This window comes from Girardinichthys multiradiatus, chromosome 22 (genome assembly GCF_021462225.1).
Source record: "Girardinichthys multiradiatus isolate DD_20200921_A chromosome 22, DD_fGirMul_XY1, whole genome shotgun sequence".
In the NCBI taxonomy this organism is placed as follows: Eukaryota; Metazoa; Chordata; class Actinopteri; order Cyprinodontiformes; family Goodeidae; genus Girardinichthys; species Girardinichthys multiradiatus.
Window position 1 is genome coordinate 24,514,834 of NC_061814.1, and position 16,860 is coordinate 24,531,693.

Genomic DNA, 16,860 nt, shown 5'->3' on the forward strand with positions numbered 1-16,860 from the left:
TCTTGCAAAAAAGTTTCAAAATAGTTTCAAATTCACCTTGTAGTGCACCTGATATAAAATTTTAAATCCATATTTAGTTTAATGCATGTAGAAATACCTTAAATTCTACCAGGGGTTGTTTTTCCATCCTTTCAATGCAATTTATGTAACCTGTTCCACATTTACTGTTATTCCATAAAAGATCCAAACCTCAAATTAAATTTATGATCTAATTTATCTTTAAGCACATTTGCCAAGTACAGCTTACATAGCTACTGAGGTCATACGTACTGTCTTATCATATGTGTTTTAACACAAAACACCCAACAGTAACAGAAACTGAAGAATTCATCAGTGGACATTCCTGGGTTAAAAACCTGTTAAGTGCTCACCTTACAAGGCAGAGCTTGCAATCTGCTGTCTGCTCTGACAAGTCAATAAAACCCACTGGTATGCTGAACATTTTTGGAAGGCAAGATAGATATGGTGCTGCAGTGGAATTTGATCAGGGCAGAGAGCCAGCCTGCTTTTCATGACAGCAGACCATCCCGGGCATGCACACCTCAACCTGGGCAAAATTATTGCTAACCGGCATGTCTAGAGCCTCTGTGCCCACCCTTCTGGCTCTCCATCAGAGGTCTGCTTTCATTGCTGCCACATATACATGTGATCACACCCACATACACACAAAGATATCATGCACTGTTGTCTCAAGCTCTTCCAAGTTGCAATGGGAGGAATGGCAGGAGAGTGGAAAATATGAAAAGCTTTGGAAATACAGGGCAGATGTCAAACAACATGGGTGTGTGTGTGTGTGTGTGTGTGTGTGTGTGTGTGTGTGTGTGTGTGTGTGTGTGTGTGTGTGTGTGTGTGTGACAAGAATGGGTGTATTTGAAGCAAACAGCTTGGCATCAAAACTGCTTTTTCATAGTTTCCAGAGATTGTTTTAGGAAAATATGCTTATTAATTTGACAAAGTTGTCACCATCAATGATTATTTACTGACTTTAGGGTGAGCCACATCTTCAAAAAACTGCACATCCACACCTAATTGGTTAACTGTAGCTGGACTTCATGGGGAGGGTAACATATGTGAGAAATAGTGACCTTCCTTTTAGGATTATCTCTCTTGAAGTTTTTCCTCTTTCATCTTGGCTGCGGACCAATCAAAGCCCACATGGCAGAATCATTCAAGTACACTTTCCACTGTATAATCAGTTTATGAGTCATTCCCGATGCTGTTTTGGTCTCCTTTAAAATAAAGCCTTGTTGATTTATAGTAAAACATTTGGGGTATTTTAGGATAAATTGAAGAGTATCGTTATCAGTGGTGTTCCACATCAAAAATGTTATCGGCATACAGTATTAAATGTGAAATCTGTAAGGGCATGGAGTGCATCAGTGCAAACTGCATGGCCAACTCTGATTTTGGAGAATACAACACACAGTGGCTCTCAAAGCTTCTTAAAATGTTATGTTTTTGAGAACATGATTGATTATTACCAAACATTTTCTACATTTAATGTTAAATGTGCACTGTGCAATTGGACTGAAAAGCAAACAGAAGAGTTGGACTCATGGACAGTCGTAAAAGATAAAAAAGCCCCAATGACCAGGTTTCATGAATATGCATACTTTCAAAGTAGCATTTTGTTGAAGTACCTTTGGATTCAGTTATGGCATTTAGTCTTCTTGGGTCTATCAGCATGCAAGGTCTTGACTTTCTGATTTATGCACAAACTGTCTAACAAATATTCTCCATACGCCTCACCTGTGAGGATGTGTTGTGTGTGAAATTTACATTTTGGAGTTTTTGCCCAAAAAAATTAACTATGGTTTTATCAGACCTTAACACATCCCCACACAAGGTTTTAGAATAATTTAGCTTGGCTAGGATGTTTAATTTTGAAGACGAAGCTTCTGTCTTCAACCCTACTTCTCCAACCAGACATGCAAAGAATACAGGAGACTCTTCTCACATGTAGAACAAAACCAGTACTTCCTCACTACCTTTCATTTTTGGTGATCTCAGTGTTCCATATTTGCCTAAACTTTTTGATGGCTGTTTTCCATCTCCCTATCTCAGAGTTTATAATTAGAGGAGCGATTTTTTTTTTTTTTTTTTTGCTCACTTCACCTTACTGAAACCTGACATGGACTTACCATGTATATACATATAAATTTTCACGATGAGGATTTCAGAGCAGACCCAAGTGCAAACAAGCAGGCAGAGGCAGCGTGTCAAGAAAAAAAAAAGGTTTATTAAATAATAATTGTTTTTTAACTCACAGCAAACAGGAGGTAGCAGATGTAGGCAAGAACATAGGATGAACATGGCATGAGCAAAACAGTCGAGGACAGGCTTGGCTTGGCTTGGCGTGACAAGGCATAGCAAACAGTACACTCCAGGAATGAGTAAACAGAACAGGACAGGTATATGTAGAGCATGGCATAGGTGAAAGCAGTGAGACTGATTACATGAAGCAGATGGACTAACTGAGGCCGTTGCTGATGTGATATAAGTTTTCTGGACAAACACTGTTTATCTGTAGGTTTACATCCATATTATCTACATACCAATTTCTTATGGGCTGGTATGGTTGCTGCTCTCCACCAAGCAGCATGAGCAGACCAAAGACAATTCACCAATGCAGATATCAGAATTAAAGAATATGAAGTGAAGCTTCTCTTTCTGCTAATCTTTGATCTTCTTTCTTTGTTTGTTTGCTCCACAACTTCTACTGCAAAACTCTGGTCCAGTAGTTTTATTTTTAACTCATAAACCTATTGTTTTTTATTTTAAAAATAGCAAAAGCAATTAATTTTCTTGCTGAAGATCGTTTTTTTTTATTTTATTCAAATGTGTCTGTTGATGTCAAGCAGTGTGTAAATGATCTTTTTTGGTTTTAACATTGCTACAGTGATTTAGTTACGTTTTGCTTCAGTTGTGAGTGTGCATTCTGATGTCATATTGCAGTGTATCAGTTCTCCTCTGAATATATAAACTCTTCCACAGAATGGGCCTATTTGAAGCACTGCTGCCCTTCTTTTTACCCAGCGGCTAATGATAAATGCTTTACAAGGCGGAATAAAATTATGAGCTTTCTCTCTCCAATGAACTTGTATCCTAAAAGGTAATGGCACTTACTGTAACTGGGATAATTCATAACTTTGTGAAACATATATTTCCTTGTAATTATGTCCTAATTCAAAGGCTTTTCTAAAGATCTGAAAACAGTCAGGTACATCTTCATCTAACAAGCTCCTTTCTGAGGACTGAGCCTAATTATTTTCAGGATATAATTACATTCACAACACCCCAAGGGGTCCTTTTAAAGTTACTGCTCCAAACTGTAATTAGGGAATGTAATCACACAGGTATGAACTTCCAGAATTTCTTTTTCAGTCTGACAGAAGGTAGATTGAACCAACATCTGAAGCTGGATATCAGGCAGACAGGGCTTTACGACCTGGCACTCGTTCAGCAGTCAGGGGCACCAGGTGGCATACCAAATAAGGGGAGCAGTTCAGAAAGTTCACAAACACAAACATGCGTGCATGGATTGGATTCTTGTCAGTTCTGTTATTCCTCAAGTGACATGCATCTACATCATGCTTTGCCCTGTGAATGTCCCTGTGTGGTACAGTTTCCCAGTGTCAACAAGTGACTTCATCACATAATGACTTTACGATGGCAATGAACAGACCTTTTTCTCACCACCTCATGCGCTGTCTTTCACTATAAAAACCCCTCTGACAGCCCCTCTGAAACATGTCAGAACTAGTGGGTGAGAACATAAAAACTTCAAAGTGATTCTAAGGTGATGAAGCTTGAATTTCATAAACCTTTTTGTGGGATGTGGAGTTTAAAGTTTAAAAAGTGTGGATGAAGCAAATGTCTTCATTGATTTTGTTAAGCTGCTGTCAAACACGTTTATATCTGGCTACATCACTTCAAAAGGGTTTTTTATGGGTCCAACATGAAAAAATTAAGTGGATTTTGTGAAATAAAAGATCCTGCCACATGCATGAAGTATGCTACATAGCCTAGAGTCACCACTGCAAACCACTGAATTCAGGTGTTTCTATCTTTTTATTGACCACAGGTGTAAACAATCCAGCCTCTAGGCATGCAGAAGTCTTCTACAAACGTTTATAAAGGAATGGGTCAGTCTTAGGAGCTTAGTGAATTCCAGTGTGATATTTCTTGCCACTATATACTCCATGGAAGGTCAATGGATGCTGAGGAAGATACTGCACAGAGGTCACCAGCTCTCTACATTGCCACAGACCTCCAAACTGTGGCCTTCAGATTAGCTCAAGAACAGTTCATAGAGAGCTACGTGGAATGGGGTTTCCATTGTTGAGAAGCTGTATCAAAGCCTTACATTACCAAATGCAATGCAAAGCAGTGGATGTAGGGGTGTAAAACACACTGCCACTGGACTCTAGAGCAGTAGAGTCATGTTCTCTGGAGTGACAAATCATGTCTTTCTGTCTGGCAGTCCGAATGAAACTCTCGACTACTTTGTGTCAAGTATAAAGTTTGGTGTTGAGGGGATTATGGTGTAGGCCTGTTTTTCAGGAGTTGGGTTTTAGCCTCTTAGAGTAAATTGCAGCAAGTGTGAAGAACCCATGGCTTTCCTAGTGGATGGTTAAACAATTTATCATTCGTGGGATTGGACAGAAATACCTACTGTATCAAAACATGTAAACACGGTGATACATGTGACAGACATCCTCAGATCATGGAGAGGTACTTTTCTCCGGATCCTAAAAATTGATTGGAATCAATGCTAGAAATGGTATCTTTGCTAGCAAAGTTTAATGATGATACAGAAACCTTCCAGAAACGTTGAGACTGCTTAATACAGTGGCATATTTCGATGCCACGGATGAACAACAATTCTGAGAGGTTTTTTTTGTGTTTGTTTTCCTGTCTCTTTGAAATTAAATAATTAAACTCTGACCTGGCTTATGTTTGTTTTGTTTTTCTAGTTCTTAAACAAATAAAAACATTAATGACAACAACCCCATTGGCACTTTTAGATCATGATGTCTGTCAGGCCGCAATAATCTTGGAGCTTTGGAAAAGTATCCTGAGAAGATGCTATAATTGTCATCTCATCTCAGAAGTCTGATCCCTGAAAAAGAATAGCTTCAGATAAAAAGATGCAGCCTGGGAGACCAGAATATTACATCTGGCATTTTTTGGTTGTACCTGGTTATCAAACCTAGCTGGCTAAATACGAACTATATTATAAAGGTTAACATGAAATTAGTCTATTATTAACATATTGTAAAGGAGCTGATTGACACAGAATGCTAAATACTCACTTTTGTTTTGCTTCTTAGTGGCATTTATTCCACAAGATGTTGAAAACAATCCTGCTACATTTTGGACAGTGTGAGCACGACTGCACCACATAATTTCAGCAGATTTGTCAGCTGTACTTGCATTCTGCCAATCTCCTGTTTCCACTACTCCCAGAGGTGCTCTATGAGAATCAGATGGAGTTTCAGTTTGAGTTTTGTGACTCAGTGCATCATAGTGCATGGGAAGCTGTCCTTTCACCAAGTAAACTGAGGCCATAAAGAGACTCAAAGGTCAATGAGAGTTTTTAGCAACATTAAAACAATGATTGATTGGTATTAAACATTAAAGTGAGAAAACAAATTTACCCAATATTAAATACCACTAACAGCTGCTTGCCCAAGGCCCATTTAATTCAGGTATTCAGAAAAAGACAAATGAGAATCATTACTGCTTGGTGTTATAATCTTTCTCTGATCCTGAGCAAGTTGTAAAGTATATACACTTTCATAAAGAGGGGATTAGTAATCACCTCACATGTATATTACACAGGAGAGATGGCAGAGGATAATAACCATTAAATTGACAGAATTTTTGCTTTCCTGTGATCTGTAGCCAATAGGTTGAGCTTTGATCTGATCAATAGATTTTACTGTGATTAATGAGATGTCTTACTATACGCAGGGAGATTAAGTTAATTGTCCCCAATATTATCCCAAGTCGAATACTAATCAAGGGGAAAGAAATGAAAATGGTGCTTTTCCTCGGAAGTTCTCCACATGGTTGACCCAAACAGAAAGTGGGTAAGCGGTGTTTTCTCATGGGGGTTTCATTACGCAAGGACAGCAGAAACCCAGCTTGCATACAAGGGTTGCTGAGTTTGGTGTTTGGGGAACAATGACACATTATGTATCATCTTTCACATCCCAGTGCTGCTCGGACTACAGCCTGAGACAGCGGGTTGATTGAGTAACAACTTACCATAAAACCACTCCCATCCAGTCTCACATCTAAATATGATGTGTGCGCAGGTTTCAAATTTGTTCCTCAGCACACCCCGACTCAACTGCATTACTGTATCCCCTCTGGATGTCTTTAAACAAGATAGATATGATGCCTGTGGCATCATGTTAGGTGCATTTATCATTGTTAATTTCAGATGAAATCATCTTTAAGCTTCCCTGAAGCATGGAAAGAACGGCCCATTTCATGCAGACACTGTTACATTATATTTTAATGGACAGTGCCTTGTGAAAGTATTTTATCCCACCCTTTCCATTTTATTTGGATAGACAAACAAAAAGTAGTGCATAATTGTGGAATAAAAATCAGCCACCTAGAGTCAATGCTTTGCAGAAACACCTTTTGTTGCAGTTCCAGCTGGATTGAACAGATGCCTAAAATTTTCTAACCTTGTTTTGGATATTGTTATACAACCCAACAATGCTTAAGATTTCTCCACAACTTAATCCCTGACCCCACCTGATGTGTTCCTGGTCTGCATGGTGATGTTTGCTCACTGATTTGCTTTAGAAAACCTCTGAGTGAACAGTTGAATTTATACTCTGGAGGCTGAAATGCAGGCCCACATTTCAGATTTTTGTGTGTCATCGTTATTACACTTCACAATTATGCCCCACTTTGTGTTGGTCTATCACATAAAACAGCAATAAAATACATTGTTTGTGGTTTCAATGGTACAAAAGTTGAAAGAATTAGGGTTTGCAAAACCCTGTATGTGGAGTCGTGTGCTCCTGTTACCTTTGTTGAGTGTGCTGAACAAGCTGGGACTCTGGTTATTCCTTTTCACAGAGCAGGATGAGCAACCTGGATTTTTACATCATTTTTTATTTAACAATATAGCTTTTGCTCTTTAGAGTACAATCAATACAAGATAGATATGACAAAATATATATTTAAATAGAAACTGAAAAAAACATTTAGGCAACTCACAGAGGACAGTTAACAGGCTTGACAGCATGAATGATTAGTGTTACAGGTTTGAAGGCACTATGGCGTAATGAGAGCTAACGCCACATAAAAGGGATTTTTTAAGGCAAAGCTGGGCAACTTTCTGTACTTACAAAGGGATGACATGTCATTTTTTCAGTGGTGTAAATCAACAGTTTACAGTGTTTTAGCATTGAGCCAGAGCAGACACGTGGAGCCATAAGAATCAGAACAGGTAGTGAAAGATCTCTCACTCTGCCAAATGTCTGGTGGCATTGCATTAACACCTAAATAATCCCCTAAATTGAGCAGGAACTCGCTACAGGGAAAAACACTGCAATTATCTTTTATAATGCAAGGCAGCCTGGTGCCGGTGTGACTTCTTGACTGGGACTGACATTAGAGGGTCTTGCTGCAACTCTGGAGAATAACCCCGGCAAAGGAGAGTAGTCGAGTTGCCAAGGTGTGTTACCAAAGCCGTCATTTCTTGTATGTGTTCTCGAGTTTAAAGGTCTCTTATTGGCTCTGTGACAGAAAACTGCTGGGATGGCATCACAGAAACGCATAAACAGCTCAGCCATGTCCACCAAACCAAAGAAAGGAAAGCAAATGCTTTCTCATTCTTTCCTCTTCTCTCCCACTGTGTTTCACACTTACATCTGCATGCATGCATAAACAAAGCTAGGGGCACACACGCATTCATCAACATCCACACGTACAAAGATTTTTTTATCTATTTATATACATGTCTTTACTCTTGTGAGTCCAGTCTACAAGCTTTAAGCTTGCTATAACACAAAGTTTAACACTCTCTCAACTCCCGGGGTAATTAACTCTCTTGAACACCTTTGAACTGAGTTCTCTGGAAATTGTTACTTATGATGCAAACTATATAGAAACTTGCACCCTAACCCCTAACATTCATCAACAGAAGCTTGGATGTACAAACTGTAGATTACTGTTGCATAAAAAGCTGCTAATGCTGGATATTTGTTATGTGTTTAAGTGGGAATTTTACAAACTACAGATGCATCAAGAGCTTACTCAAAGCAGTTCTGATTTGAACAAAGGGATAAATGTATCGAGCTGATTACATTGTTTTCAGTTGTTTGGGATATTGCAAAAAAACAATTTATAAAATACAACTTTAAGGATTAAAAAAGGCATGTATTTGAAGCATCCTGACAAGAACAGGATATCTAATGGTGATATTATAGCACAGATTTGGTGTGATTTGACCAACCATATAGGAACTGCTTTTGCTAGTGTTTAAATGTGAGGCAGGCTATGCTATATGCATGTCTTGAGAGTGACAACATAGACTATGCTGATGCAGGCATTCACTATGTTTGCTGAAACCAGACTTATGGGGGTTGCTGGGACCTCTAAAGCTCAGAAGGGATAAGCTCCCACAATGATGGTGAGCCGCAGCAGTGAGCTGGCGCGGTAGTTCATGGTCAGATGGTGAGTGATCATCTCCAGATCCACCACGTACTCCCTGGGCCCTGACAAGGGCTTGGTAAGCACCAACATGGCACTCACATTACTGGAACGCTGCAAAAAACAAGAAGATGATTACTGTGTTTTATTTTACAGGCCATTCAACTTTAATTCATGTGACATTAAAATAACCATAATGAACTACAAGGAAAGCAAAATTTAGGAAAAAAGGTTATGTAAAAAGAGTAATACAGAATTTGCAATCACAAAATTTGATCTAATTTAAATTAAATAAAAATTGTTATATTTATTTAATGTTAGGGCTATTGAGTTAATTTTGATTACACCTTTAATACCACCTTTATAAGTTCCCTAATTTCTGGTAACACTAATACACACACTCCAGCCTCATAGGTAGCTGCAATTCATCTTAAGTTTGTCTGCAGATACATAGAGTTCACTAAGGCCGTGTTTATACGACAACAATCTATTTTGTCTGTTTCTGTTAACACTTCTACATTTATCATTTATAATGCAGCTAGTGATGCTAACTGTGCTAACTCTGTTAATCACTAATAAATGTTGTATGAAACAGCTTAAAAGTTCATGTTTTTATCTCTAATGTACACATGTAACATTGCCTCAGTTCATGATTAACAATAATTTTTCTACTGAGCGATATTTGTTGCTGCATTTTTAACCAACGCTTTAAACTCCAAAAAAGCAAAAAATATGACAGCAGAGACATTTTTTAGAATACGCTTAATACTGTGGTGGCCCATCCCTCGCTCTCTACAGTTTGTATACAGATTTAGAAGAACGAGAATCTAGACATAAAATTATTATTTGGACACTTTAAGTACAACTGACATTTACTACATTTGCTACTTTTTTCAGTTTAATTTAATTTTAAATTATATATTTATTACTTAGACGACTCATTGCAACTGTGGCTCACAGAGGCAATTGTGGCTCAGTGGGAAGAGGAGTCATCTCACAATCTGAAAGCTGTGGGTTTAATTCTAGCTTCCTCCTGCCCCATGTTGATGTGCCCCTGGGCAATGCACTTAACCTCGAGTTGCCTACCAATCTATGTATTAGGGCATGAATGTGTGCATGTTGGGGAGTGCGATTGGATGACTGTGGCTCTACTGTGAAGTGTTTTAAATGGTCATTATGACTGGAAAGGTGCTATATAAGTTCTGTCCATTTATTGCCTTTTTTTATTGGATGTTTGTATAACTCTTTTGGTTAAAGTTTACAGTTAAATGTTTTTTACCATTAGTGCATTGCCTTAATTATTGCATTTAATTGTGCAGTTGGTGATTTTTATTTCTGCCAAAGCAAGTGCTATTTTTTCTTTTATTTTGTTACTTTTTGCTTTCTTTATTTTGTCTCTATATTACAAATAGCACAAAAATGCTATTAATGTGCACAACACTTGCACTAAAAAACATTGGTACTTGATGTTTATATTTTGATAATTTATAGATAATTTTATGAATATATATACATAAAGAAATATTTTTTTTATTTTGAACACACTTTGGTTATATTTCAAACCTTTTAAACAAAAATATTAATCTTACTTAACACAGACAATTAAACTTTTTTGTGAATTTTATCCATACATGCCAGGTTTCCCAAAATTAATATATTTAACACTATATTAGGGATGAAATGACTTGTTCTTTGAAATATTTACAATTTTAAAAATGGATGATTTCAACAGCTCTTTTGTACGGCTCTCTGAAGTAAACGGATCCTGAAGATTCAGTTCCCTTGAAAGAGCCATAAGTCCTATCACAATGTTTCTAAATGGTTAGCATTGCAACCCAAGAGGTGAAATTCTTAACAATCCTGATCTGTAGACCTTTTGTGCGGTAACCGTTAGACATGTAATCATTTGATATCAAATTAATCCTGCTGTTCATTAGTGTAAAGAGCTATAGCAAAATAGTGAAAATGGTAAATTTATACCAGGTATGTAATCAATATCAATCTTTTTTAAACTTACCCGAAGGAAAAACTCTCCGTCATCATTACCGGCTTTAATCCTAAATGTGTTGTGTGTGTTGGTATACACACTGGTGGCCTGAATCTGGAAAATGTCCGCTGGCACAGTTCGGTCTGCCTGGATACTCATGTATTTGTACACTATTGACGGAGGAAGCCCCTGGCACTCTGCTTGAGATCGACAGATGCAGCGACTGCAAATGTACAAATGTTAGTAAAAGTAAAAGCATTTTGTGAAACAGGCCAAGCAGATGACGGTGACAAAGGAGAGCAGGATAACTAACTTTTCAGAAGTCAGGGTGTAAAGCGACTCGCAGGGGTTTCTGGGATAACAGCGAAAGCCTCCATAATAGTTCCAGCACATTTCATCATCTTGGCACTCATGGGTCCCCATCTCACACTCGTTAATGTCTGGTGAAAGTGACAGAAAGAACATGGCCTCAAACTCAGCAGGACTGCCATGCACTCTTTATGCACTCAATGAAACAGATGTTAAAGCTCAATCAACATTCGGGGTCTGAAGCTTGTAATTTGCAGGTGGTAACTGCAGGAAACCCTCCGCGTCTGTAGTCGAGGAGAATCCCCTAATGCAATCCTGTACAGGCCAGCAACTCAAGTTCTTTCAGGGAAGCAGCGTGAAAACAAAAACATCAAATGTTCCCCAAACCACAAAGCTATTTCTGGCACAGCAACCTGAATTCATCACCCAAACGTACCTCGGACCCAACAAGCTGGATTCATGGCTCTGTCATTTAAATCCATTTACACAGCTCTCCCTTTGAGAGAGAGGCACGGCTTCAAATAAGTACACTTCAAGAAATCAGGATCATGTACAGGAATTTTACAGATCTGACTTTGCAGGACAAAACAAAGCCGATGTGCATGTATGGCCTATCCTTTGCATTCTTTCTATGAATGTGCTGCCTGAGAAGTGGAACACCAAATGGTATATGGGAAAAAAAAACCGTTGTGATCTTTTAAAGCTTTAGGAGGAGGAAGGTAAGATGAGAAATTGCTTTGGAACTTTGTTTTGTGTAAAAAGAGAGGTAAGGGCATACAGTTAAATGCACTAAGTAAGAGGGGGAAATGATTTATGGACTGCTTTACCTTGACACAGCCTGTTTCCTTGGAGCTGATATCCTGGTGGGCACTCACAGGAGTAACTTCCAGGGTTGTTAACACACTGGTACTGACACATGTAGCTGGACAAGCTGCATTCATCAATGTCTATTCAAAATATGCACACACAAACACAGATAAAACTATGGTACGTGCTGAGAAACAGTTTATTTTCTTGTTTGTGTAGATGCTGAAAATAAATGTGGGTTTATGTGTGTCCACCTTGGCAGGAGACTTTGTCTGAAGCCAGCTCAAAGCCGTGATCGCACTGACACATGAAGGAGCCAATCAGGTTGTAGCAATGATGCTGACATGGAGTCTCCATATCACATTCATTCACATCTGAAACAAAAGCAGAACTTTTTTTTATCACACCTTGTATTTAATACCTATATTTCTGCTGAATTCTTTTTAGAGTTGGTGCAGTCGGTAGTTGAATATAAGGTTGTTGCTCTTTGTCTGGATCTTTTAACCTTTGTCATGTTGTCTGACTAGACTCAACCTGTTACCGAATAAATATAGCAGACAATTTTTTTAAATACTTGCCTTTTTTTGGATATTACAAAATCCTTTTTTGTCTTTGTAAGTTTGGTGCTTTAAGACTCGTGTTTAGACAATTTTGTTTTGAGAGCTTAATCGTTAAATAAATAAGGAACCAGTTAAGAATGGAGAAAGAAGTAGGAAGGAACGGAGAAGAAAGACATACAGCTAAAAGCGAAGTTGGATGACGTACCCCCACAACATTTTTTCCTAAAGCTGCCGAAAAAACACTAGTTATGTGGGTCTATGAGTAAATTAGCAACTTTTTGTGAAACTATCAAGTTTTCACATCTTTAAAGAAAATGTACTGCTTTCACTGCGCCCCCATTTTGGATAGTGAGTGTCTATCAGGATGAAAGGTATAGAGTTCATAGTAATTAGCTACTTCAGAATGTGGTACCTTTTACTGGGACCTCACTGTGTTGTATTTTTTTTTCCTAAATCAGGTGTGCTCGACCATCTGGGGATGACAGTTGAAAGCTCATCATACAGTCCGTGAATCCCCCTGTGTGGCCAAATAATTCATAGCTAAATCAGTCAGAAAGAGACATCAATCTAAGCCAATTAAATAATAATGCATATACAGTGCCATTTCTGGTGCAGTTGGTTGCACTGTTGCCTTGCAGCAAGAAGGTCCTGGGTTTGACTCCCGGCTGAGGGTCTTTCTGCATGGAGTTTGCATGTTCTCCCCGTGGATGCGTGGGTTCTCTCCAGGTACTCTGGCTTCCTCTCACAGTCCAAAGACATGTCTGTTAAGTTAATTGGTCTCTCTAAATTTCCCTTAGGTGTGTGAATGAGTTTGTACATGGTTGTTTGTGTGTTGCCCTGTGATGGACTGGCAACCTGTCCAGGGTGTACCCTGCCTCCTGCCCATAGACTGCTGGAGACCCACTATGGAAGAAGCAGTATAGAAAATGACTGACTGACATTTTCTAAAACAACAAAATCAGTTGTTTTCATCTTGCATACTTTTATTTTGTCAGTTTAAAGTAAAGTGATGTACAAATTCAGTTTTTACTGAAAACTGACATAATATTCCAAACTCTATGACAATAACTGGAGGCCAGAAGGGCACAGTGAAAGCAATAAATTAACACAGTTGCATACATTCAGCCTAAGTACACAGATGCACATTGCAGCATAACTGGGGGCCAGTTAGGCGTCCAGCTGGATTTGCAACAGAGATAAATAGTTCCGTATCACACACTTAGTAAGTCTATTAGACTTTAGCAGAAGATCTGTTTCATGGGCTCTGGATGGAGGAATAATGCCATGATAATTAAAATCTTCCTTCCATTTAAAGCAATGTAAAATATACCTTTGTTTCCTTTGTTTAAATATCTGCAACCTGAGAAAACAGGGTGATTACACAAAACACATAATGTGCTGATAGCTCAACCTGATCACAACTTGATTTGAGTGGATTTTATTACGTTTAGTTTTTCTCATTGAATGTGAATATTTCTTTGTTTACTTTTGAAATGTTAGTATGGTTAAAATCTCACTGTAAAGGGTACAAATATGTTTAGTTCTGGACTTAGAATGTTTGGAAATTCGACAAAATTATGTACAGTATTAAAGGCTAAGTGGAAGTAAGTGGAAGGTAGTTCAGGTCATGGAAATAAATAAAAAGGGTAGCTATCAAAACTCAAATGAAAGACAATAAACTGATTTATATACATTAGCTTAGAGTAGCCACCTCTTTTTCATTGCAGCTTTTTTTCTTTAATCAACCATGAAATTTCCCTCTCTTTATGCAGTTACCTTTTTATGCAGATGTTTTTATTTGTCAGCTAGACATGTGCAAAAGAAACACCAGAATTAAAATGGCTGACACAAAGACTAGAAATGCAAAGAAAACTTGGCTGGTGGACCAGAATATGCAGATTTCCAACTTGACTGGTCCTTTTTGGACACTGGCCAGTTGATAACTCAAAAATCTGATGATTTTCCAATCAGTTAGCGCACCATATGTAAGTGCTGTAAGCACTTACAACAGCACCCTTCATTGTGGATGTTGTTACTGAGAAAAGAAGACCCAAAACTAGCTATTATTAGCATCAGTAAGGTTTAAAATTTTTATCACAGAGAGGGAAAGCACAGACAATCTATTTCAAAGGAAAGTGTACTTTCTACAACAAACAGAAACATGTCCGCTGTTCATTCAAACTATGAGTGAGAGAAAGTTGGACCTTCAGCAGAAACAGAAAAGTTGAACATATTACAGTAAATCTTATCTTTCTGAGCTTTCAACCTCTGTCTGTCATGGTACAAGCTGGATTTTGATTGCTGTCATCCTTTTGGGGTAAAGGTAAGGATCAGCATTCTCAATTCCAAATTATTTGGTCTTGGTTTAAAGTAATAACAGTAAAAGCAGGAATTCTAATTGTGGTATCTCTTATTTTTACAACGACTTACCAACACATGAGTAGTTGTTATGGGCTAATTTGTAACCAGGATTGCATTCACAGTAGTATGAGCCCTGGGTATTCACACATCCGTGCATGCAGTAGTGGCTCAGGGCACACTCGTCTCTGTCTGCATGTGCAAGAGAGTCATGAGGGCACAGGCGGAAAGATTTAAAACAGATAAGGTACAGCCAATGTTTTCAAAAGCGTCACTATCGCGAGATAAAGTGAGAGGAAAATGTTTTTTTGTGTCTGCGGCTCACCGACACAGCTGTCCCCGTTCCTATAGTAGCCAGGAGGACACTGGCACATGAAGGAGCCTCTGGTGTTGTAGCAGGTCTGTCCAGGCCCGCAACTGTGTATGTCTGTTGCACATTCATCTATGTCTGCAGTTAACACACAGAGAGACTCTGAGAGGAAGCTGCACAAAGTTAAAAATGGCCGCATGCAGGAAAAACACGGACAAACTACAAAGCAGAGCAACATGTCTGAACTGCATGCACTTGATGATGTATGAACTGTTTTAAACAGCGAGCTAAATCCACGATCATGGACACCTTCAAATACAACACGCATGGGCATAAACATGCATCTCCACCTGCAGGAGATTAAATGAGGAGGGTTTTTATTAATCAGCTCTGGGTGAAGGATAAAACACAAATCATATATTCTACCAACAAGAGTTTCTTGTAGGGTGAAGTCTGTACATGCATATGGCTGTAAATATGCTTGTAAGTCATTTAACTCAAGTTAATGTAATGCAAAGCATTATAGAGTCATATTAAATAAATTAGAATATTATTGAAAGGTTCATTTACAGTTCCATGTAATTTAAATGTTTTTAATCCTATTTTATGTGATGGATGTGCACAAACTACTCTACGTTGGTAAATTGCAATGAGAAAAAGCTATCTGAAAAAAATTGGCATGTGCATATGTACCCACACCCTTTGCTATTAAATACCTAAACGTTTCTGGTGCAACAAATTACCTTCAAACATTTGTGAAATGAAGTCTACCTGTGTTTAATCTAAGTGTCACACGATCTGTCAGTATAAACACACCTTTTCTGAAAGGCCATCACGTCCCACCATGAAGACCAATGAACTCTCCAAACAAGTCAGGGACAAAGTTGTTGGAATGCACAAGTCAGGTTGGGGTTATAAAAAAATATACAACTCTTCTATGTTCCCCCTGAATCACTATCAAATCCATAATTTTCCAATGAATAGCACATGGTTCCACAACAAACCTACCAAGAAAGTGCCGCCCACCAAAAATCACAGACGTGGCAAGGAGGGCACCGTACTTTTGAAAATGAGGTGACTGTGACTGAGTGGGAAGAGTAGTCTTGCAGTCCGAAAGTTGTGGGTCCAAAATGACTGTAAATGTCAAGTACAGACCCCCTATGTGTAATTTGATCTCAGTACAAATAAAGCTGTTTTGTGAAGTCAGATGTCTGTTTGAGAACATTAGTAATCAACCAGCATCATGAAAACCAAGGAACACACCAGCCAGTGAGGGTGAATGTACTGCAAACCTGCCAAGACATTGCCTTTCACCTAAACTGACTCATAAAAGAAAAGCTACCAGAATGGTCATGGTAAATAAGCAGGAGCTGCAGAGAACCACATCTCAGGTGGGAGAATCTGTTGACAGGACAACTATTAGTCATACAATTCACATCTGGTCAGATGTGATCAAAACTGAACTTTTTGGGCTACATGAAATCTAATATGTGTGGTGGACAGATAAGCCTGCACCTTACCCTGAAGACACCATCCCAATAGTGAAACATGGTGGTGCCAGTAGCATATTGTGGGGATGCTATTCTTCAGCAGGAAATTTGGTAAGAGCTTATGGGAAGATGAATGTAGGTAAATACAGAACAATCTCAAGGGTGCTAAACACAACTGAATGTCACAGCCTTTTAGATTATGTGTAAAAGGTTTTAAAAGCAGTTTATCATTTTCCTTCCACTTCACAATTGTACACTACTTTGTGTTAGTCTAGCACATAAAATCCCAATAAAATACATTGAAATTGTGAATGTAATGTAACAAAATGGGAAAAAGCTTAAGATTAATAATTACTT

The 16,860-nt window shown here is 38.4% G+C and overlaps 1 protein-coding gene across 3 annotated transcripts in view; it reads right to left on the minus strand.

Annotated features, from left to right (window-relative positions):
* Positions 1 to 7,120: 7,120 nt before the first annotated feature.
* The window catches only part of LOC124859155 (EGF-containing fibulin-like extracellular matrix protein 1), a 31,073-nt gene continuing 21,333 nt past the window's right edge, over positions 7,121 to 16,860 (minus strand). For 2 of the 3 annotated variants that reach the window (XM_047351732.1, XM_047351731.1), the window contains exons 5-11: positions 15,029 to 15,151; positions 14,776 to 14,895; positions 12,040 to 12,159; positions 11,806 to 11,925; positions 10,983 to 11,109; positions 10,700 to 10,892; positions 7,121 to 8,796 (exon numbers count right to left, since the gene is read on the minus strand). In XM_047351732.1, the coding sequence (XP_047207688.1) occupies positions 8,635 to 8,796; positions 10,700 to 10,892; positions 10,983 to 11,109; positions 11,806 to 11,925; positions 12,040 to 12,159; positions 14,776 to 14,895; positions 15,029 to 15,151 (965 nt within the window). In that variant the 3' untranslated portion in view covers positions 7,121 to 8,634. The remainder of the gene's footprint in view (positions 8,797 to 10,699; positions 10,893 to 10,982; positions 11,110 to 11,805; positions 11,926 to 12,039; positions 12,160 to 14,775; positions 14,896 to 15,028; positions 15,152 to 16,860) is intronic. The other variant, XM_047351733.1, reaches the window with a different exon arrangement.